The sequence below is a fragment of the Rhinopithecus bieti genome, unplaced genomic scaffold (genome assembly GCF_001698545.2).
Source record: "Rhinopithecus bieti isolate Rb0 unplaced genomic scaffold, ASM169854v2 scaffold_16999, whole genome shotgun sequence".
Lineage (NCBI taxonomy): Eukaryota > Metazoa > Chordata > Mammalia > Primates > Cercopithecidae > Rhinopithecus > Rhinopithecus bieti.
This window is the reverse complement of record NW_016808939.1, coordinates 1,878,566-1,904,119: the sequence shown is the minus strand read 5'-3', so window position 1 is coordinate 1,904,119 and position 25,554 is coordinate 1,878,566. Positions and strand designations below refer to the sequence as shown.

At 39.3% G+C, this 25,554-nt stretch overlaps 1 protein-coding gene across 2 annotated transcripts in view; it reads right to left on the bottom strand.

The window, feature by feature from the left end:
- Positions 1–25,554, bottom strand: part of ANXA10 (annexin A10) — a 71,442-nt gene that overhangs the window by 33,106 nt on the left and 12,782 nt on the right. For both annotated transcript variants that reach the window (XM_017887892.1, XM_017887893.1), the window contains exon 3: positions 17,335–17,429. In XM_017887892.1, coding sequence (XP_017743381.1) covers positions 17,335–17,429 — 95 coding nt within the window. The remainder of the gene's footprint in view (positions 1–17,334; positions 17,430–25,554) is intronic.

The following is a 25,554-nucleotide window of genomic DNA, read 5'->3' as shown; positions in this document are numbered from 1 at the left end:
GCAACTTGGTGTAGACAAAAAAATCTTACGTGATACATAAAAGAATAAACAATATATGAAACAATGATGAATTTAACTTCTTTGAAATAAAAATCTTAAATTTTTGAAAGGAACTTTTAAGAAAGTAAAAGCAAACCACAGTTGTCACTTCACATATTTGACAAAAGACTTGTGCCCAGAAGATATAAGAATCTCTTAAAACCCAAAAAGACATTCTGATGAAAACATGGACAAGACCTTTCAACTAGAACTTCACCAAATAAAACATTCAAATTGGGAATAAGCCTGTGGAATGTTTAAATGTTTTCATGCTTAAAAGATTAGTCATTAGACTAATGGAAATTAAAACCATCATGAGATACCACCACATATTCTCTAGAGTGGCTACAGTTAAAAGACTGATATTACCAGGTGTTGGTAAGGATGTGGATCATTTGGAACTGTCATCACTGATGAGAATGTAATATATTGCAACCACCTTAGCAAACTCTTTTGTAGTTTCTCATGAGTTTAAACATATATTTAAAAACAATCCATCAAATCCACTCCTCAGTATTAACCAACAAAAACAAACATTGATAAACCCAAAGAACATGAATATTTATAGCACATTTATTCATAATAACCTCAAATTGAAAAGGAATGTCCATCAACAGGTGAATGAATAAACAAATATTGGTATATATATGGGCTAGAAAAATACTCAGCAATAAAAGTACACACATAGCTTCACAAGTGAATCTTAAAAACATTATTCTGAGAAAATGAATCTAGACACAAAAGAGCACATGACATGATTATATTTATATTAAATTCTAGAAATAGCAAAATTTCATCTGTAAAGACAAGTAGAAAGCAGATCAGTGGTTTCTTTCAGCAGGAGGATGTCAGGAGATGGGCTGCAAAGGAACAGGCACAAAGTCTGGAGGTATTAGAAATGCTCTATACTGGCCAGGCACAGTTGCTCATGCCTGTAATCTCAGCACTTTGGGAGGCTGAGACAGGTGGATCATGAGGTCAGGAGTTCAAGACCAGCCTGGTCAAGATGCTGAAACCCCATCTCTACTACAAATACAAAAATTAGCCTGGCGTGGTGGCAGGTGCCTATAATCCCAGCTACTTGGGAGGCTGAGGCAGGAGAATCGCTTGAACTCAGGCAGCAGAGGTTGCAGTGAGCCAAGATTGCACCACTGTACTCCAGCCTGGGTGACAGAGAAAGACACCGTCTTAAAAAAAAAAAAAGAAAGAAAGAAAGAGAAATGCTCTATACCTTGATTGTGCTGTGTTCAAACTGCATCAACATAAATGAATTTTATTTTATAGAAATTGTATTCAATATTCTGAATTTTTAATTTTAAAATGTTATTTTGGCATTTATAATTTTTTTTAATCTTCAGTTTATTCACTTCTTTCAAATTTATATGCCATACCACTTGATCACTGGTTTCAAGTTATTTATCAGGTAATTTAGTAGTTTTAGCATTTTTTCCACACTAGTGTACCTTAGAAAAAATATGAACTTCATCATTAATATTGGTGCCCTAGAGGAATGATTCTTTAATAGGACTGGGGATAGAGGTGACATGAGAATCCTAGGTAAGAGGAAGAGTTTGTAAAAATTATTCAAAATTAATAGAGTCTCCTGTTTGGAGGCCAGGTGTTTTTCCCTTTACTCCAGCTAAACATCACCAGGATGGATAAAAATGAGAAATATATACTTAAAAGCAAGGTGGTCACCTACTATATATAAACTAAGGGCTACCTTGAGAGAGACCCTTAAGGGCAAGGCAACTTACAGAATTGTATGAATGTATAAATGAGAGATATTATTCATAAAATGAAGGTTCATGGAAAGCCTAGTTGTGAGGTAAGCCTTGAACGATGAAGTGGGATTTGGTCAGGCAAAGGCATAGGAGATACCAACAATAAATAATGTTTCACTACAGAGAAAGTACTGTTCTGGGTAGAGTAAAACATGCATGTGAAGTATACAGCTAGCTTCCAATAAATGTTGGGTTGATTTGAAATCTGAATATTTCAAAAGAGACTTTGGATGTCCTTGTAGTGCAAAGGGTATATCCTGAGGCCCTAATAATGGAAAGTTGAGTAGGCCAGGCAGAAGATTGTGATGATTATCATAACAACCAGCATTTACTGAATACTTAATATATGCCAGACAGTATTCTGAATATTAGAATAACTGTAATAATTTATTACAACAACACTGTGAGTTAGGAACTGTATTCATTCCACTATGTAGACAAGAAAATCAGGCACACAAAGGTGACCTAGCTAGCACCATAGGATGCCACTAATTGCATGCCACCAAAGTGATAAACATAGCAAATAGGTGGTACCTGTGGCATGCTTTAGGCATTCTTTAATAAATCTGGTGGCAGTGCATTGAAGGTTTGAATGCAAGTGGATCAATTCAATATACTTTTATCTCTACAGGATAGTGGCACTTGACAGTTGATAGAAAGGTAGAAACATTAAAATGATCATCGCTTCCATGAACCTTCTTCTATCCCTAAGTGAAGTTGATTATTTCTTCGTCACCACTGCTTTATCTTTGCATTTATTATATTTCAGTGACCACATTATATGATAAATATATGTGCATATTTCCCCTAAAAGTCTATCAGGACATGGACTTTCTCACAAATTCTTCAAAATTCAGCATCTAGCTCTAGCAAAGTACTGAGTGCACAAAATATGTAGAGTACAGTGTATAAATAATACATCAATGAATGTATAAGCAAATGAAAGAATAATGGATGAATGTGGATAAAGAAAAACTTGGTAAAGGATAAAAAAGGCAATGTTCAAGCTGAAGATGATGCAAACATTGCAAAAGTTTGTTATTTAACCTTTAGTCACATTTCTTTGATCACTACTCCCACCCCACACATGTATCACAACATATTTCTTCCCTTTACATATTATATTTTTATACTAACACTGAACTGTAGACTGAGATTAGTAGTGCCACTAGATGGCGCCTGTATCTTTGTTTTTATCTCAGGCGCACGTGCGTGCGTGCGTGCGTGTGTGTGTGTGTGTGTGTGTGTACATAGCTATACTTACAGTGAACTAATTTTGTAAAAAAAAGTAATATAATTTTAGGAAAATAAACAATATCAGATACCATCTAATGTTAGAATGTACAAGTTCTGGAGATAGGGTGTTTAGGCTTGAATCCTCACAGTGCAAAATACCAGCTGTGAGATTCCAAATATGTTCCTTAACTTGTTTGTGTCTGTTTCCCAGTCTGCAAAGTGAAAATAATCACAGCATCTGCCTCGCAGGGTTGATATAAAATGTTAAAAGATTTAATTCAGGTAAAATTCTGAAAATATTTTATGGCATATTGTAGGCATCGATATATGTCTTTCCAACCCCACAAAACCTCAAGTAACTTGCTGCAAATAAAACATGGTTAGTGTCAATGCCAATACTAGGTTGTTTCCCTCTCTCCCATCTCCCATCTTTGTCTGTCTCTCTTCACCTCACAGTTTCCTGTATTTCTTGCAACTTTTACTATATCCCAAGCTTGTCCAATCTGTCTTATTTTGTTGTGGTTATTGTGGGTTTTTTTTTTTTTTTCTTTAGGCTTTTAGCAGCTTGAGGCCATGCTTTTTAGTTTTTATCTCTAGTGATAAGCAGAAAAGAGGGATGGGGAAGGGCCTTTACTGGCCCAACCAGAAACAGAAACTGAGAACCTATAACTGTATTTTTCTCCTTAGATACCCCTGCTATGTCCGATTGTCCATGGATTCTATTGTCTCCAACTTACAAATCTATCTGGAAACTGATGAATTGTTACTGCTTTTACTGCTACAGTCCTTACCCGGGCCACCATTATCACTCTCCTTTGTTAATATAATAGCCTCTGGCTGGGCAGGGGTGCGTGCCTGTGTTTTGGGAGGCTGAGGCCGGCGGATTGCTTGAGCCCAGGAGTTCAAGACCAGACTGGACAGCATGGAGGAGCCCCGTCTCCACAAAAAATGCCAAAAACTTGCTGAGTGTGGTGGCATGCACCTCTAGTCCTAGTTACGTGGGAGGATGTCCTGAGCCCGCGAGGGGGAGGCTGCAGTGAGCTGTGATTGTGCCATGGCACTCTAGCCTGGTGACTGACTGTGAGACCTTGTCTCAAAAAGTATATATATAATATTAAATAAGCCCTATGAGTTATAGTTGATTTACATAAAATATATTTTATATAAATAGAATTGCTGGATGGCTATATATATATATATAATTTACTTATTTATTATATATATAAAATAGCCTCCAAGTGAGTTTCTCTTCTGTCCTTGTACCTTGCAGCCTCTGTCAACACCCCTGAAAGTGTGATCCTGGGAAAATAAAAATCAGATTAGTTACTCCTCTGCTCAAAATGTTTTCTCTCACTCCACACTCCAAAGTGAACTATACCATTATTTTATACAGGTGATCTTAGAAGAAAACAAACACTCAGAGTGTTTTATTCCCATGTAAATGACAAAGTCCTTACATGGTCAGCAAGATACATGATCTCTTCTTGGTAACTTCTGTGACTTCATCACCTACAATTCTCCTTGCTCCTGAGTTCTCTGCTCTGGCTACAGTGGGCTTCCTCCTGAACCTAGAACAGCAGAGCTGCTGGAGTCAGGGCCTTTACTTTTGCCCTTCACTGTGCCCTTAATGTTCTTCCCCTAGGTATTCACAGGGCCCACCCCCTCTGCCTTCTTAGTGAAGCCTGCTCTGTTTATCCTATTTCGAATTATACTCCATCTCCCAACACTTGCTGTATTTCTCACTTGGCTTCTGCTATTTTCCAAAGCATTTATTGCCTTCTATGCATGCTCTCTCCCACCCAGGTAGAGCAGGTAGAATGTAAGCTCCATCATGCAGAGCTGTTGGTCTGTTTTCTTCATGGCTATTTCCCCAGCCCATAGAACTGTGCCTGCGACATAGTAATCACTTACAATATAGGTACAAAATGAATGAGTGAATGAGGACCCTTGTAGTTCAAGAATTATTTGTTTGGAGTTATTCTTGGCAATTTGGACATAAATAAGTGAAGGTCCTTATCATCAAGCAGTTTTCTTCAGTGGAGAGAAATACAGGAATTACAATTAAATTACAATACAAAATTTGGTAAGGGCTATAGTAATGGGAATAGCATGCTATTATCAGGACACTGGAAGAAGGTGTTACTTTCAGTTGGGAAGATAAATATTGAATAATATGTTTAAATAACTAAACATTGCAAGTTCAAAGTGGAGCCTTCAAATAGGTTCTCTAATTAGAGTATCACATTCTCACTTGGACTTATATACATATACCGCTTTTCAAATGCAACCTTTGGAGCGTGACTTTCCCCAGCCTGACTGCCTCTGCTTGCCTGTTTTCTGAAGACTTGCCCTAAAGCAGACTCTGCTGGAATCACAGCTTGGCCTTACATTAAGCTAATGAGTACTTGCTTTGCAAATTGAGCTGTTGTGTTGCCAATGAAACTGCAGACTACCCCTGCTGCAGCGATTCTAACCACTCCATTTAAATTAAAAATAAAATGGCATTTTCATATTTCTTGTTCATCTTACTTTTATCTTATTATGGATAAACAGGGGCAAGAAATAGAAGTAAGACCAGCATTTTTCTTGTCTGAATATGCTCAGGGGAATAGTTTCATATGCTTTTCACTTACATGGCTTTTTCTATTATTATTTAAAATGTTATTTGCTGTTTAAATATCAATGATGCATGCTGTATAAAGTGAAATTTAGAATTTGTCTTAATTCTATCTCCTTCCCCCAGTGGTCACTATGTAAATACTTGCATAATTTTATATTATATTGAAAAATTAAAATGAAATCCTAAGTCCCTCAACTGACTGGATGAACCCCTTCCTGGCCAAGGGGGCCCCAGAGCAATCTTGAAAACTGAGTTCCTAGCAATGATGGGATGGAAGGTAGAATATACCTTATGATACCCTCTCCCTAGCTCACTGCCTTTCTTTCCTAAGAGTTAACCAGAAACCAGCCCTTTGGAAAGACTTACTCCACCCCTGATATCAACCAACCCTCTTACACTGCCCCTCCTTTTTGTGATTTAGACAAAACAACCAGCCAGCATTCTTTCCTGGCTAGAGACCACCGACCACTGAGTGGTTCTGGCCAGTCTATGGAGGATGTGCAGTGAGGGTTTTTTGTCACCTTTCAGTGTCAGAGGGCTGAACATTCCACCCTTGCAACATGCTAACACCACCATGTTTTGAACATCGGTCCCGTGGAGAGGTGCGAAGCTTAACTGCGCATGTGCATGTTTATCCTTTCATAAATATTCATGACTCCTAGAACTCACTGAATATGTATATTCAACCACCCTGTTCCGCATAAATTCCTGTCTTATTTCTGGCTATCAAAGTGTCTGTTTCCAGTTTCGGGCAGGAGACCATGCTTCCCAGTCTATCAGAATGGCCACCCTGCAGGCTACAACCTTTTATAAAAAATAAAGCTTCCCTTTCCAAATTCATGAACCTTGTTATTCTTCAGTTGACAGTATTATAAAAATGTTTGTGCAAGTTGCTTTGTCACTTTGCAGTGGTAAGAGAATATTCTTTCGAATAACTTCATTTTACAGATTTTTTGCAGTTTACATTATGATTTAATTTTCAATGAAATTTGTTTTTTTTTTTTTGTCTGATAATAATGATAATACTTTGGTCTTCTAGACACATATAGTATATTAAAGCTAAAACTCTCCCCTTTCAAATACCTGATTAAAAGTAACAAAAATACTTTTAACAGTATACATGATTTCAGAAGAAAGAGAAACAGCTTGATGTAAAAATCAGGGAAAAAATGAAAACCAGAAGATAAGCAAGTGAGCTGACCTTGGAGATGATCCTGCAGGTGACTGGGGAAAGTAGAGGTTGGTTTTGAAAACTATTTGGTTTGAGCTTTAATGCCTAATTTACGGCACTCTATGAAGAGAAAAGAACATTTACTGGGCAACGCAACACAGGGAATTAAATCTGAAACCTCCCATATGAGGTTGCTATCCTCAAAGGGTTGTATCCTCAGGAGCAGAGTGAACTAGAAGAAAAATATCATTCAGCATTGAAAGATTGGCAGAAAGCTCATGCTTACCACTCATTGCCTGGGCTTTGACTAGGAGAACATTTTCCCTGATAATCTGAAACAATAGATTTGTGCTTTCCTTGGGCTTGAAGCTCGAATTTATTTAACTCATATGAACTGAGACCTCCACTTAGAAAAATCATCATGAAAGCTGATCTTAAACTGGTAGTTCTCGTGGAACAGAAGAAGCAAATGCAAAACCAATCTTTAGAAATTCTCGGACACTCTAGAACAGAAAAAGATTCTCCCTAAAGAAACAAAAAACCAGACCCATATCCCAGATGATATAGTGGACTCTGCAACAATCAGAATTGAAACCCCATGAATTTGAGATCATTAATAACAATCTGAAGGAATGCTATGAAAAAAGTTAACAGACTTTTTAAAGAAAGCAAATAAAATTCTAGAAATTAAAACTAAAAGAGTAGCTAACAAAAAACTAAAAATGAAATCAATATTGGGAAAATACATTTTAAAATGACAAAAATATTCCACATATGCAGACAAGAAATATATGGTATTTATATGGTAACATAAAGGTAACAGACTTCAAAGAGTGAATTAGAAGGACAGACTTTGGTCTAATAGAATTTACAGTAGGAGAGAATGTGAACAATGCTGGAGAAACATTATTTCCAGTCTTCCAGAATGTGTGAATCCTCAGTTATTTAGACAAAAAATATACAAGCCTGTTGACTACCACAGTGAAACTACAGAATACCAAAAATAAAGAAATCTATCTTAAAAGCATCCAGAGAGTAACAGAGAATCTATAGAAAAAAGGACCAAAACAAACAAAATAATATCTCTCAACGTCAGAAGAGTTTTCTCAGAAGTGTCGATAAGGGCCAGAAAAAACAAACAAACAAACAAACAAAAACACTGAAGTTATATTTGCAAAGATGTGGGGAAAAATAACTAGAATTGATCCCAGAATTCTATAGCTATCTAAACTAATATTTAACAATGAGAAAATAATAAAAATATTCTCAGGAAAAGACTGAAATAACTTAACATTCATTTGTTATTTCCAGGAAAAAAGGAACTGTTAATGAATGTCCTTTTGAAAAAAATCACATTGAAATCAGAAACATAGAATCGGGTATTAGAAGAAAACTGTACAAATAAATTAAGAATCACAAATAAAACTAAAGATACACTAATTTATGCAATGGCATAATAATGACTAATTTGGGGAGTATAAAACAAGGTGAAATAAAAATACTGGGCAAAAATTATATGCACCTAGAAAATGTCCCCAGCTTTTATGTCAATTACAGGAGAAAACTTGAGATAAGAGATGTTATTGTGAACATAGGTTAGCAAGTAAGATAGAGTCCATTTCAAAGACTGACTCATTTAAAAAAAAATTGTCATGGCCGGACACAGTGGCTCATGCCTGTAATCCTAGCACTTTGGGAGACCAAAGCGGGTGGATCACAAGGTCAGGAGTTCAAGACCAGCCTGGCCAAGATGGTGAAACCCTGTCTCTACTAAAAATACAAAAATTAGCTGGGTGTGGTGGTGGACACCTGTAATCCCAGCTACTCAGGAGGCTGAGGCTGATTGCTTGAACCCAGGAGACGGAGGTCGCGGTGAGATTGTACCACTGCACTCCAGGTAACACAGCAAGACTCCTCTCAAAAAAAAAAAAAAAAAAAAGTCACATACAGGTCAAACCCAAGTCACTCAAAGGGCTCAAACCCCTTGACTGTGACAGAAATAACTGTGGTTCTGACCTCTGACTCAAGGGCCCACAAAGCTGAAACACATGGGGTCAGTAATGATGAAGTTGCCCCGGATGGAGAATGTTGTGCAGGCCAAAACCAATGGAAATTCATTTGATTGAGGTGTGCACAGCCACTGTACAGGAAATCAACGTGCCATGCTGACTGATGCAGAGCCACTGTCTCCCTCATGTCCCCTGATCTTTTCTTTCTCTTTACACCAACTTCTACTGCTTTCAGGAAAAAAGTGAGTGAAGGTGGGACAGAGATCTTCCTGTTCCCATTGTGGATTAGGGCCATGGCACATTTGCCTTTGTGGAGCTGGAGGACTCAAGAATATGTGAATTTGTTGGATGCAGGTGTCCATGTCACCATTCTACCTGGGCCCATCATCAGTGAAAGTACACCCACAGTGAAAGTACACCCAAATTCAAAGGATGGGTTTGAGCAAGGTTTGAAATGGAGAAGGAAAGTCAAAAAACCTCATGAATGGAGACCTTTAGACTAGTGTAACTTCCACTATTGAATGTACTTGGTATTCATGTTTACTTGTTTCTTCTGTGAATGCTCCTAAATACTGGAGGGCATGCTTTCCATGGGAAAACAGCATACGTAAGAAGTGCTACTACCTATGAAACCCCATAAGCCTGATGATCACTTTCAGGTACAAGTTTCTGTGATAGATCGTTTGCTGATTGGAGCCTCTGGCAAGGGAAAGCAGTCTCTCAAAGGTGCCTCTTGATGTTTTAAACTTGTTGCCTTCCTGATACAATTCTGGGTATATCCCTTTTGAAAAGCAGCTACTGGCCTCTATTGGACTTTTATAGAAACTGAATGCCTGATCCATGCAGGCCTTGTGACCCTGATGCCTGACATTCCCATATTGGAGTAGGTCAACTGGGACTCAATGAATGGCAAGGTGGAAGGAAATCAGCCAATGTCACCTGTCAAATAGAAGTGGTACATCGAAGAATCCAGTAGACCTGGACCCTGCAGTGTCTTGCATTTACATGAAAAAAAAAAATGGTAGCTATTCCTTTGGGGGAAACTGTTGGGGAAATCAGCAAGCTGCTGATTCAATGGGGACCTCAATCTGTTGCCCTAAATGCCATGGCCTGGTTCACTGGCGATTCAGATGAGCTGAAACCAGATAGCGTCCACTGGGCTGCTGTGGCTGCTCAACTCAGAAACATCTGTGCAGAACCAAAAATTAATGACTATTGCCCCATGGGCAGAAATCAAGGCTATTATAGCTCTGAACAGTGTTCCCCTCGATAAACTCAATCTTTTTATTCACTCTTGGGCTGTTAGCCTTTTCTTTGGGTTAACTCTTGGAAAAACACAAACTGCATATTAAACAGGAGTTTCCTTCTGTAGTCTGTGGGGAAAAATTGCAGGTGCTGATAACTTTTGTGTCCTTCTTGCAGCTGTCCACAGTAAGGACTGATTCTCTGATGAGACCAGCTGGAATCCAGGTGTTGATCCAGCCTGCATTGCTCACATCCACAATTACTACCTGGATTAATCATCAGACTGGGCATGTGGTAAAGCATTCTATGTTTCTGATGCCAAGGTTACCACCACTTGCCAATCTTGTCACTTTCGTCAAAAGTTGACTTGCATTTTTTCTGGCAAAGGAAATCACAATTCATAGGATATTGCCCCTGCAATTCTGGCAGATGGATTGCTTCAGACTTTGAGCACCTCATAGGCTTCTGCAGGTCCTCACAAATGATAACACTTTTTCAAGTTACAATATTGCTGTTTCAGTTCAATCAGCTGACTTCTGCCCATCACTGTGGCCCATGAAAATAATCTGTGCCATGTTTCTGGCTTTCTAAATCACTTGAAGTCTGACCATCATGCGGTTTTATTAAAAATGCCACTCAAGGCTGGGCATGGTGGCTCATGCCTGCAATCCTAGCACTTTGGGAGGCCGAGGCAGGTGGATCATCTGAGGTCAGGAGTTCAAGACCAGCCTGGCCAACATGGTGAAACCTCGTCCCTACTAAAAATACAAAAAATTAGCCAGGCGTGGTGGCATGCATCTGTAATCCCAGCTACATAGGAGGCTGCTTGAACCTGGGAGGTAGAGGTTGCAGTGAGCCAAGATCATGCCACTGCACTCCAGCCTGGGTGACAGAGCAGGACTCCGTCTCAAAGAAAAAAAAAAGCCACTCAACAATAGACTAAGAGTCAAGGTATCTGATGCTCTCCACCACCCCTAGGTATTGCTGCAAATTGACCAGCTCAGTAAGACTTCTTACTCTATCTTCTTGACCTTCGTCTGGCCTACTTAGCTTAGCAGGGAAGTTTGGTTCTGGAATTCAATAGTTCCTGGAAAATATTAACCTCCTTTCAGTTTCTTGGAAAATGACCATGATGGAGGAAGAGGGTCATATAAACCTATTTTTAAAATTTGGGATTTCATTCTGACCTTTTCTAAGCATGATGCTTCTTTCTTTCTCTTAATACCGAAACTGCCTTTGCAAAACTTACAACTGAGGCAATTACAGTGAAAGAGAGCTGGCTTGACTCCATCTTGCTTCCAGCGTCCAAGCTGTACTTGTTTATTCCTGGTCATAGGCTGAACTAACTTTGGGAGGAAGTTAGGTTATAGCTTAACTTTGAAACAAAGACGGTAACAGCCCTTTTCTAAAACAAATCCCCTAGGCTGCCTTTGCAAGACTAACAAATTAGCTACAAGATGAGAAATCATGGTTTAGGAGTCTTGCAGCTGGAGGCTGTGACATTCTGAACCTCCCTAAATTGTTCCTCAGGAAAACATCAGTATTATACACTTGATCTTAGCCAAAGGGCTGGGAAGAAATACCACATCAGTATTATAAAACCTAGGGTGAGTGCTTGAGATATTTTGCAGACCCGGTACTCAGTGGATTAGCTGGCAACACCCAGGTTGATAAGCCGGCTCATCTGGTCTTCTGGGCCCCACCCAGCAACTGACTCAGTGGAGGACAGCTTGGGCTCCCTATGATTTCATTTCTGAACCAGCCAATCAGCACTCCACACTTTCTGACCCCTACCCACTAAATTATCCTTAAAAACCCCAGTCCCCAAGTGTTTGGAGAGACTGATTGGAGTAATAATAGAACTCCCGTCTCCTGTACAGCTGGCTCTGTGTGAATTAAACTCTCTCTATTTATATTCCCCTGTCTTGATAAATCAGCTCTGTCTTGTCAGTGGGCAAGGAGAAACCATCGGGCAGTTACAATACCAACCTTAGGGTGTCCTGGTTGATCTATTCTCTGGGTGGCAGCCTAATCAAAAGTGGACATAGGAATTCAAACTCAATTCTGGATCAGTCACTTGGATTCTCTCTGGAATCATAAGGATAAGGATCATTGTTTTGGGTACACTATGTGTGCGACGTAACAGCTTTCTGGAAATTGTATACAAATGGTTTTGTCCCTCTTGCACCTGACCATTCCATATTAAAGTTCTAGGTGTAAGTTGGAAACGATAGAAAAAAACTGAAGTTACACCTACTGGAATGGAACAGGTCAATTTTCTAGTGGTAGAGTAAGAACAACAATTGGACACAGTGGCTCGTGCCTGTAATCCCAGCACTTTGGGAGGCCAAGGCGGGTGGATCACCTGAGGTCAGGAGTGTAAGACCAGCCTGGCCAACATGGTGAATCCCTATCTCTACTAAAAATACGAAAAATTAGCTGGGTGTGGTGATACACTCCTGTAATCCCAGCTAGTTGGGGGGGTGCTGATGCAGGAGAGTTGCTTGAACCCAGGAGGCGGAGGTTGCAGTGAGCTGAGGTCGTGCCAGTGCACTCCAGCCTGGGTGACAGAGCGAGACTCTGTCTCAAAGAAAGAAAAGAAAAAAAAAAAAGAACAACAATCTTGGTACTTGGAGAGAGAACACCTAATTACACCATTTTGGCCTTAGAGGCATTCAGGATTGCCTTAACTCACTGGCTAAGACTGGTAGATGATAAGCTTGCCCTGGACTTCCTCCTGTGGGTCAGGTGAGGGGTATCTGGAGCTCTCGCATAGGGCTTGGAGTGAGTGACAACTTTAGATTAGGCCCTCTTGAGTAGTTGATACTTAAGCAAAACCTTGAAGGATGTGAGGGAATTAGCAGTATAGATGTCTGCCCTTGTAAGCCTGAGTGTTTGCTCCATTGAGAACAGTGGGCATTACTGAGAAGTTGTGGAAGAGACAAGTCAATAGTCAGATAACCTTGGTTCAAGTTTTACTTTTGGGCAAGTCAGCCTGGGCACTAAGTTGCTTAACCAACAAAGCGGGTTAAATGAATGACAGAAACCAGTATATTTTAGACCGGATAGTCCCTGTTTTAGATGAAAAATGAGATAATGAATTGCATCAATGCTGAATTTGAACTCCTTCAAGAATCATTGTCTGTTTGTTCTTCTTCCCATTCACAAGGGCATTTCATTGTTCCCTTGGTGTCACTGCATTGTTTTTAATTAGTGCTTGCTTTGGTGTGGAAGATCAGAAGTGACCTCATGAATTACTTTGATAAATATGTCAATCAATAGAATTCCAAGTGGATTTTCAGTTGAGTCTAGGGATTAATTTCTGCAATAGGTGAGGCAAAGCTGATGAAATTCAGCCACTCTGCACCAATGTAAACTGTCAAGTAAGAAGTGTCTATGGAGCCTGCTGAGAATTATACTTCACTCAGCAGCTAAGAAAATGATTCTGTCAACTCTTGATTATTCTTGTTAATGAAAATTTAAAATATCATTGTTTAACATAGGGGCTAATGTATACATTCTCACCACAGAAAGGGAAAAGTAGCAGGAGATACACCTTGGCCAGGTGGAAGAAGAAGTCCTAAATGTGAGCAGTGGTAGATGTCAAGAAGACCTTACTGATGGTCAGGGAAATTAGCCTGGTGGCAGCCAGGGCAAAGAGTGAGGGAAAAGAGAAATCTAGGCAATTGGCGTAGATTTATTTTAACTACAGAGTGGATAATGAAAGGATGACTTTCCTTTTCTTTAAAAAAAAAGTAAATAGGCAGAACATAATGCCTTAGATGCACTGATTCTGTAAACGAAATGCCTTTTCTATGCCAGACCGAGGCTGGGCTCTGGAGGGATAGCAGCAAATATTACACTCCCTGCTTTTCCAGGAGATGACAGTGTTCTTTTCAAGATGTAAAAGTGAACCAACACAACCCAGTAGCATTATGCACAAGAACCTCTTGGAACCAAGCAGGAAACACAGAGCAGAGGGTGAGCGTGACAGACTGCGAAGGTTTCCAGGAGCAGTCAAAGCCTGCCTGAGTCTTATCGGAGGAACTGCAGTTAGATGCACCTTTACAATGTCATTCAATAAACATTAATTAAGCAATCTTGGTATGCTAGACAGACATTTGTGGTAAGCTCTAGGATGAACAAGAACCATCCCAGCTTTCAAGGCTTTAGACTGTGGTAAAGTGAAACAGATACAAACAAACTCACAGAGGTGTCGTTAGTTACTGTGAGGAAGTTACAAAAAGGATGTATTAGCAGCCCAAGTCTGTTCCACTCCATCTGGTGGGGGGCTGTGAGGTCTTGTGTCCAGTACCTGGAAGGAGGATAGGTGTCCAGCATGTGGTATTGAAATCAGGTTATTGCCGATAGATAAAACAACGTGACTGGAGGTGAGGGGCAGCCATGGTGAATTTGAAGGACTGCAAGTAGAGCAGTTCCATTTGGCTGCAGGTGACTGCTGTGTTAGGGAAGGGGAGAGGGATGAAGATGGAGAGCAGGAACAAAGCAAGGAAGGCTTTGTGCGCCCTGAGAAGGCATTAGGTTTATTCCATGTGTAGGAATATGTGTAGGCAGATGGCTAGACATGAGCAGGTCGGGAGCCTTTGAGAAAGGAAAAGCTTGGGAAGTCTCAGGCCCAAGGGACCACCCACCATTTACAAATTAATAGCATCTCTAATGTTGGAATGGGTGGACAATTAGTCAACTGAGAGCAGAAAGAAAGAAAAAGGGCAAAGAAGAAATTCTTACGAGATATACAGGCACAAGTACAAATTTGACTGCTGTAAGACCTTCCTGGGGTGGCGGTAATGAGCAATGCAGCCATTAGATAGAATTCGTATCCAACACCTGGCCCACGCATGCGCACCAACTAGTAGTAAGTGAGGGCCCCACAAACCTGGGGTGGAAACTAGGCAGGGAAAAGGCAAGGGCTTACGGCAGGAGGAGGAAAACTAGATAAAGAAAAAAGGCAGAGACTTGAGACAGAGCGGGAAACGTGAAGAAAAATCCAACGTTGTAAAAACCCAACCCAGGACTCTGCTGGCCCATTCTCTTTCAGCAGCCTGCTCTGCCTCATCTTTCAGAATGTCCCGTCCCTTTGAATAAACTCTCTGCTCCCTCTTTCCCTTCAAGTAAAGATTTCTGCTGTCTTTGAATTGTCACTTGGCCATTATCTTACTCCCAAGATGACTAAGGACTGAGGATTCCCCATACTTTTGAGTAACGCATGGAAACACGGATATTTGTAGGGAGAAACAAGATAAACATTCAAGGATTAAAGTGACAAAGTGATGTGTGAAAATTTAGATTTTGAGTCATTCTGGCTACAGTTTGGGGATAGACTGGAGTGGGAAGGGACTAGGGGTAGACAGGACCATTTAGGAGTTTCAGCATTAGCCTGGGCACAAAATGATGAAGATCTAAATCAAGACTGTGTAAGTGAGTTTAAAGAGAGAAATGTGTGAAGAGAAGTAATTTATAGAACTTGCTAATTGATTGCAAATGACAAGGGTATTTCAGAGGAAAGAGGCAAACGTGACTTTCAGTTTTCCAGGCAGTGCAATTTAGTGTATCAGCCAAGGTTTTCCAGGAGATATGAATTATTCAGCAAAACTGAGGGTTTAACAAACTCTGAGACTTTATATGTACAGTGAAAAGTTCTTCACTAGAGTATAAATTCTTTAGTAGATTTTAAATTCCTTGAGTGTAAGTACTTCATTTTAAAATTGTTTTAATCTGCTTTAGCATCGTTTTGTAGAGCTTGATAAAGTAATGTTTTCAGGCTAAATTTAACCTGATATGTAAAAAGCAAAAAGGTATGTAAACTTTGGGTTAAAAGAAAAGTTACTTAACAATGACATTTCTTGTCTGGGCACAGTGGCTCACGCCTGTAATCCCAACACTTTGGGAGGGCCGAGATGGGCAGATCACCTGAGGTCAGGAGTTCAAGACCAGCCTGGCTAAATGGTGAAACCCCGTTTCTACTAAAAATACAAAACATTAGCTGGGCGTGGTGACGCATGCCTGTAATCCCAGATACTCAGGAGGCTGAGGCAGGAGCATCACTTGAACCCAAGAGGTGGAGGTTGCAGTGAGTCGAGATCATGCCATTGCACTCCAGCTTGGGCAACAGGAGTGAAACTCCATCTCAAAAAAAAAAAAAAAAAAAAAAAAAAAAAAAAAAAAAAAAAAGACATTTCTTACAGCACTATGCATATTAGAACAATGTTAGATTACCAATGATACAACTTTTATAGTGTTTATATTCTCTTTCAAAAGAAAGCTAGTACTGGTGTCAGTGGAACATAGGCTGAGGTAACAGTTTATGTGGAAAAGAAGGTATAACTGGTCTTCTACTTTGGCTTAATTCAATTGAGGTCACTACTGGTAGTAGCTTTTGGATTATTAAGTCAATCTAAAGCTGACGGATATCTTTTATTTCATCTATTATAGTTGTGCAAAGATTGGGGTTTAGAGGTGGAGTAAATTTACATGGATTAACTCTACAGAGAAATTTTTAGGCGAGTGTTTGATCAATAAAGCTCAGCTGAAGAAGTAATTGTTGTTTCAGGCTCTTTTGGCCTGAAGAGCTTTTGTTCTGAATTTGTGCTTTAAATGCATAACAAAAGCAAGGAATCTTTAATGGTACTTGCTTTGAAATTAGAGTGTGATTACTTTAAAACACTATGGATAGTTTTATTGCCTGAAACTATTGTTAAACTGCCATTCTTTTTTAATGGTCTCCATAGCTGCATGCTGGTGAAAGGAAAAGCTAGTAGAGAATTCACTTTGGTTGAGAGTTAGGTGAGGACTTGCAGGGAACTGTAGGAAAGGCTGTTATATTTTGACCTGGTGATCATTAGTTTTTTATATGCCTTCCCTAAAGCTCTACACAGGGGCGTTCCCAGCACAACACTTTAAGCCTAATTGGACCCACTGGCAATGTAAGGTTCTCAAAACTTTTCATTTGGGGACACTGAATGATTTTGGGGAAAGAACTTGTGGTCACTGATCAGTGTGATTGTGAACATATCTCACATGTATATTTGTTTCATAATATAGATTTTATTCCTCGAAACATGCTAGAGGAATATGAACTGTTTCTGACATATAATGATGTCTGAGATATCAGCAATCTGTGAGATTGAAAAAAAAAATACCTATTATCCGCGAGTGTGGTTAGTTCTCAGGCAATTGCCCTAGAAATAGGTCAAGATAAAGTGACCTTACCCGGCCGTACATGCTCTGGTATGCCTCTGCAATCATCAGCCTTTGTGCATTGCAGCGCTGAGTCAGAATGTTGATCAGCATGTCTTTGTCACAGTCTGGAAAAGAATAATATTTGAAGATTAGTAAAGTTGCTACTTTGTAGTTGGGAAGAATCCATTATCTAACGATCATAACCAGTGTGCAAGCATTATCCCTGATGGTATTTTACAGCAGGGAACAATTTTAACTAAAATTGGAAATCATGTAATGATGCTTGATGAAGCCTGGATCCTTCCTATCTCCTAATTTAGTGCTATTACTACAAACTAGGCATTGAAGGAACATTCCTCAAAATAATAAAAGCCATATATGACAAACTCACAACCAACATCATACTGAACAGGGAAAACTTTCCGCCTGAGAACAGAAACAAGACAAGGATATTTCCTTATCCACTCCTATTCAACATAGTACTGGGAATCCTAGCTAGAGCAATCAGGCAAGAGAAAAAAATAAAAAGCACCCAAACTGGAAAAAAGGAAGCCAAACTATCTCAGTTTGCTGATGATATGATCTTACCATCTTAGAGAAAACTATAAAGACTCCTCCAAAAGACTCCTAGATTTGATAAATGACTTCAGTAAAGTTTCAGGATACAAAATCAACATATGAAAATCAGCAGTATTTCTACACACCAACAACGATCAAGCTGAGAACCAAATCAAGAACTCAATTCCATTTATAATATCTACCAAAAATAAATAAAATATCTAGGAATACATTTAACCAAGGAAATGAAAGATCTCTATGAGGGTAACTACAAAACACTGTTGAAAGAAATCATAGATAGCACAAACAAATGGAAAAGTATTTCCTGCTCATGAATTGGAAGAATAAATATCACTAAAATTATTATACTGTCCAAAGCAATTTACAGGTACAATGCAATCACTATCAGTGCCATTTTTCATAGCACTATTTTTCATAGCACAATCATTATCAGTGCCATTTTTCATAGAATTATGACAAACAATCCTAAAGTTCATGTGGAGTCAAAAAAGAGCCTGAGGCCAGACGCGGTGGCTCAAGCCTGTAATCCCAGCACTTTGGGAGGCCGAGACGGGCAGATCACGAGGTCAGGAGATCAAGACCATCCTGGCTGACACGGTAAAACACCGTCTCCATTAAAAACACAAAAAATTAGCCGGGCGTGATGAAGGGCGCCTGTAGTCCCAGCTACTCAGGAGGCTGAGGCAGGAGAATGGTGTGAACCCGGGGAGCGGAGCTTGCAGTGAGCCGAGATCATGCCACTGCACTCCAGCCTGCGCGACAGAGCGAGACTCCATCTCAAAAAAAAAAAAAAAAAAAAAGGAGCCTTAATAGCCAACACAATCTTACACAAAGAGAACAAAGCCAAAGTCATCACATTACCTGATTTCACACTATACTACAAGGCTACGGTAATCAAAACAAGCATGGTACTGCTATAAGAACAAGAGAAAACAAGTAACTCTAAAGTGGGCAAAGGATATGAACAGACTTTTTTTTTTTTCCAAAAGAAGACATACAAGAAGCCAGCAAACATATGAAAAGTGCTCAACATCATGAATCAGCAGATAAATGAAAGTTAAAACCACAATGAGATACCATCTTACGACAGTCAGAATGACTATTACTAAAAAGTTAATGTCCGGGCATGATGGCTCATGCCTGTAATCCCAGTACTTTGGGAAGCTGAGGAGGGTGGATCACGAGGAGGGTGGGTCAGGAGATTGAGACCATCCTGGCTAACATGGTGAAACCCCGTCTCTACTAAAAAATACAAAAAATTAGCTGGGCGTGGTGGCAGACACCTTTAGTCCCAGCTACTCAGGAGGCTGAGGCAAGAGAATTGCTTGAACCTGGGAGGTGGAGGTTGCAGTGTGCTGAGATTACGCCCCTGCACTCCAGCCTGGGCAACAGAGCGAGCCTCTGTCTCAAAAAATAAATAAATAAATAAATAAATAAATAAATAAATAAATAAATAAAATAAAATAAGGCAAAACAATAGATGTTGGAGAGGATGTGCAAAAAAAGGCATGCTGAAAGACTGTTGGTGGAAATGTAAATTAGTATGATCTTTATGGGAAACAGTATGGAGATTTCTCAAAGAACTAAAAATAGAACTACCATTTGACTCAGAAATTTCACTACTGTGTGTACATACTCAAAGGGAAAGTAATCATTATGTACAAAGATACTTGCATTTATATGTTTATTGCATTAGCATTTATAATAGCCAAGATATGTAATCAACCTAAGTGTCTATCAACAGATGATTGGATAAAGAAAATGTGGCATATACATACCATGGAATACTACTCAGCTATAAAAAAAAATGAAATCTTGTCTTTTGCAGCAACATAGATGGAATCAGAGGCCATTATCCTAAGTGAAGTAACTCAGAAACTGTCAATTACCATATGTTCTCACTGATGGGTGGGAGCTAAACAAAGGCTACACATGGACGTATTGAGTAGGACAATAGATATTAGAGACTCCAAACAGTGAGAGGGTGAAAGAGGAGCAAGGGTTAAAAAATTACCAATTGGGTATGTTGTTCAGTATTCAGGTGACGGGTACACTAAAAGCACAGACTCCACCAGTATATAATATATGCATGCAACAAATCTGCACTTGTACACCGTAAATCTATAAAAGGAAAATAAAACTCCAGTCAAACGCACAGGGGAGTGAAGAAAATATAGTGTCTCTTCAATCAGCTCTTATTCCACCAAAAATGGCTTCCTTGACCTTTAAGCTGATTAGTGTTTAAATGGGAGCAACATCTGATATTTGGATTTATGTCCCCACCTGGCTACCCTGCACAACTTTGGGACACTGCTCTCTGCATCTCAGCTGCTCCAGTTCCAGCCTTGGTTAAAAGGACCCGAGATACATCCCAGGCTGCTGCTCCAGAGGGTGCAAGCTGGAAACTGCCAAGGCTTCCATGTGGTGTTAAGTCTGTGAGTGCACGGACAGCAAGAGTTGAGGTTTTGGAGCCTTTGCCTGGATTTCAAAGGATGTATGGAAACACATGGATGTCCAAGCAGAAGTCTGTTGCAGAAGCAGAGCCTTCATGGGGAACTTCTACTAAGGTAGAGTCGAGGGAAAATGTGGGGTTGGAGCCCCCACTCTGGGGCACTGCCTAGTGAAGCTGTGAGGAGAGGGCTGCCATCCTTCAGACTCTAGAATGGTAGATGCACTGACATCTTGCACCATGCACCTGGAAAAGCACCGGGACTCAACACCAGCCTTTGAGAGTAGCTGTGGGAGCTGAGCTCTGCAGAGCCATGGGGACAGAGCTTCCCAAGGCCTTGGTCCACCTTTTGCATCAGTGTGGCTTGGATATGAGACATGGAGGCAAAGGATATTATTTTAGAACTTTAAGATTCAATGACTGCCCTGCTAAGTTTCAGGCTTGCACAGGGCGTTTAGTTCCTCTGTTTTGGCTGATTTTTCCCCTTTGGAAAGAGAGTATTTAGCCAATACCTGTACCCCAATTGTACATTGGAAGTAACTAACTTGTTTTTGATTTTACAGGCTCATAGGCAGAAAGGACATGCCTTGTCTCAGATGAGACTTTGGACGGTGGACTTTTGAGTTAATGCTGAAATGAGTTAAGGCTTAGGAGACTGTTGAAAATGGGTAATTATATTTTGCAATGTGAGAAGAACATGATGTTTGTGGGGGGACAGGAGCAGAATGATATGATTTGGATTCGTGTCTCTTTGCAAATCTCACGCAGGATTGTAATCCCCAGGGTTGGAGGAGGGGTCTGGTGGGGGAGGTGAATGGATCATGGGGGCAGATTTCCCTCTTGCTGGTCTTGTGATAGTGAGTGAGTTCTCATGAGATCTGGTTGTTTAAAAGTGTGTGTCACACCTCCCCTTTCCTCTCTTCCTCCTTGTAGGAAGGCCATGTAGGATATGCCTGCTTCCCCTTTGCCTTCTGCCATGATTGTAAGTTTCCTGAGGTCTCCCCAGCCATGCTTCCCGTACGGTCTGCAAAGCCATGAACCAATTAAATGTCTTTTCTTTATAATTTACGCAGTCTCAGGTAGTTCTCTATAGTAGTCTGAGAATTGACTAATATTGCATCTTTCTGGTTGAATAGAGAGATATGACTTATAATGAACATATATTAAGGAGAGAGGAGTAATAGAGAAGGAAATCATGAAAGTACAAGGCATCTATGTGCCTCTGAGGGATACAGTGAACCTGTCATGCTTTTCATGGAATATCGGCCACCCTGTCTATCTCCTCCCTAATATAGACTGTTTCTGGTCTGTGTATCCTTCACTTCCTCATGTACCAACACACCAAGCTAATAGACTGGTTTAGTGCACAACTAGTTTGGATAAATTTAGGTGTAATTGTAGCCATAGTAGAGTCAGCAATATGACATTTACCTTTCCCTCAGCTTGAGTAAAATTTAGACAGGTTTCTTCCCAACTACAGGCTCCTAACCTCCCTTTTATTAGAGCATTTATTTTAGAAAACATGCAATTTTAAATTCTTTCTCTGCGTCTTAGAGATGTAAATCTCCTCCCAGCCTCTTGCAGTTTGACAACCCAAAATTGTCTTTCTCAGGAATATGGGAGCCATCCTTTTGAAATGTAATCATTGGGAAGATAGAAACTGTATTTCCTATTTCCCAGTGTCTGTGTGAGGACAGGAACCTGACTTTGTTAAGTGCCAATTAGCAATCACAGATAGTCTAATCACATTGACCAATGGCCTCCCTGCCCAACATCCTTCAGTTCTTTCTGACTATCTCACCATACTGCTTAAAAACTCTCTTGCCTTTGTTTCATAGGATTTGAGTTCACTCTCTCTCTCTTCTTGCAATGGTCTTGATCCCTACTGCAGAAACTTCCTTGCTGTTTAATTCCATCTGGTATAATTTTTATTTGACAAGGGGAGATATATAATGGAGATGGGGAGAAAAATGAATTGAAAAGCTAGAACGTTAACCAAATCATCTTTTTTGAAATTAAGTCCATCCTGGATGGGCTTAGGATCACAGGAAGGCTATGAATAAGGTGCTGAAATATCCAGTGAACGAGAACAAGTGTTAAGAATTCACAAAGATGACTGTACCACTGAAAAGCAGGGGGAGCCTCAGGGTATTTTATGCACAGACAAATGGTCTGAAAGCTATAACAGGGAGGGAGGAAGGCCTAGAACTGGCTTCAAAGATAGAAATTAATGGCTACTGAGAGAAAAGGCAGACTCCACTGAAAAGGCATAGAGAAAGGTGATGTCTGCCTCAAGCCTGGTTAAGACCCTGAACTAAAAGGCAAAAAATAAAATAAAAATAGAAAAAATAGCTGTAGGGGAATCTGTTAATGGCATGATGGACATTCTAAAGTGGACATATATTTAATAATAAATAGAAGATTTTAAAATTACTTTCTATGTCTTATTCTTACTGTTATCACATTTATGAAATTATTATAGTCTTGTTTTTTGTTCTTGTTCTGTTGAGATTATCCACAATCTAGCCCTCTGAATTTCTCTCTTTTTAAGTTTTCATGGCAATTCTTGTTTATTTATTCTTCCGGAGATATTTTATATGAATCTCAATAATTGTATTATAATTTTAAATTAANGCTAATGACAAGAAGCTTTATCTTGCTAAAGTTATTTATATTTGCACTTCTATTGATATTCCCAGTTATGTTATTTTGTTTTATTTCCTAACACATAATTGCTTAATTGAAGAAGTGATATTGATTTTGTGTTTACTTTGTATCCTGAAAAGTCACTGAATTCTCTTATAATATTAAGTAACTTTTATTAATCTTGAATTGCTAGATACATAATTTCTTCTTCATATAATCAAAACTTTGATTTCTTCTTTGTAATCATTGTATGTTTTCTCTTTCTTCTCCTACTGCTTTAGGTCAGGGATTTCTAAGTAATTCATCTTTTCTGATTTTAATGGAAAATTTGGGCATAATGAACCATCACAATTTTATCAAATTTTATTTTGTACAATTGACTCTTGTTGTATGTGATATTTATATTCTACAAATTTGTCATGAACACTGAATTAGTAAATACTGAACTATTGTTCCTAGGGAAAATGCAGGGTTAGGTTTCTGCAACCCTATGGTTACAATACTTTTGTCAACTGAAATGTCGTTTGCATTATGTTTGTTTGCAAATGTCCTTATGAAACAAGCGTCTTGTTAGCACTGAAAACTACCTTTCCACATATCCTTCTCCTGTATAAACATTTAAGAGATATTTTTAAAGCTCTTCTACAGCCTCCTGATCTACAGACTTTTTCTAACCTGCCACCTGACACTACTTTCAAAAGAAAGCTGACCACTTTGATTATTTTTAAAAATTATTAATTTTGTTATCAGTTAGCATCTCACGAACCCACAAATTCAGCTATTTTTTCATCTTTTCCATACTTCATAATGTAGAATAAATGTTACTTCAGCATTTTCCAAACAGCACTGTGCATATATCAATACATTTTCTATTCTTTTTTATGGATGTACTGTTTTATTAATTCATTAACATTAAACTCATGGCCAACAGTACTATAACTAATTCTCGAATTTCATTTATGTAACACACATTTTTTTCTTGAATACTTCTTTTTGTGCATAGGAACACACTAGGCAGTACTTCAACACTATGCTTAGGGCCATTTTAAACAGCACAATCACCAAGCAAAGCATACAAATGCAAAATTGTGTCACTACATAGACTGCATAAAGGATTTATTTACAGCATGAAAGCTGAAAGAAGACAGCAGAGGTCACCTTGTTTGATTTCAACTGGGAATATGCATTCTAGTGACTGAAATTTTTCACCTTTCTGCACTTGTCTGCAAATGACCATGAAATATCTGTGAATATTGATTTGGGGATTATAAAACAATTTTAGTGAGTAGATAAATTTATAAATATAGCATTTGTGAATAATGAGAATTGACTGTATGGTCAAATAGGTAAAAGTGGTCTCCTAGGCAAGAAAATAATTATTACTAAAATTTAAAATTATTCCTTAATTTTTAATTTTTGTGGTTACATAATAGGTATATATATTTATGGAGTACACAAGATGTTTTGATACAGGCATGCAATATGAAATAAGCACATCATGAAAAATGGGTTATCCATCCCCTTAAGCATTTATCCATTGAGTTGCAAACAATCCAATTACACAGTTTTAGATATTTTAAAATACATAGTTATTATTGACTCTAGTCACCCTGTTGTGCTATCAAATAGTATGTTTTGTTCATTCTTTCCAACTATGTTTTGTACCCATGAACCATCCCCAAGTCCCCAACAGCCCTCCACTACCCTTCACAGCCTCTGGTAATCATCCTTCTACCTTTTTATGTCCATGTGTTCAATTGTTTTGAATTTTAGATCTCATAAATAAGTGAGAACATGTAATGTTTATCTTTCTCTGCCTGGCTTATTTCACTTAACATATGATCTCCACTTTCATCCATGTTGTTGCAAATGACAGGATCTCATTCTTTTTTGTGGTTGAATTGTACTCTGTTGAGTATTTGTACTACATTTTCTTTATCCATTTATCTGTTGATGCACAGGTTGCTTCCAACTCTGAGCTACTGTAAATAGTGCTGGAACAAGGCCGGGCGTGGTGGCTCAAGCCTGTAATCCCAGCACTTTGGGAGGCCGAGGCGGGTGGATCACGAGGTCAGGTGATCGAGACCCTCCTGGCTAACACGGTGAAACCCCATCTCTACTAAAAATACAAAAAACTAGCCGGGCGCCTGTAGTCCCAGCTACTCGGAGGCTGAGGCAGGAGAATGGCGGGAACCCGGGAGGCGGAGCTTGCAGTGAGCCGAGATCGCGCCACTGCACTCCAGCCTGGGCGACACAGCGAGACTCCGTCTCAAAAAAAACAACAACAAACAAACAAACAAAAAAAGAAATGGAAATGGAATGAGTGCAGCAGCCTGACATTAGCAGCCTTGTGGCTTTACCTATCGGCAACTGTATCTTTTGGAAAGACTGTATCATAATTTTATCATGCATTCCTCTACCTGAAGCTAAGCTGCTGGCTCAAGGGGACTCTTATTGCCTGGGTAGGCCTCTTCAGTCATGATTGGAATAAGCTGAAAGCTGAATGTGTCCACTGGGTTTCTGCAGGCATCCAGCCATGGAATGCAATGGCACGATCTTAGCTCACCACAATCTCC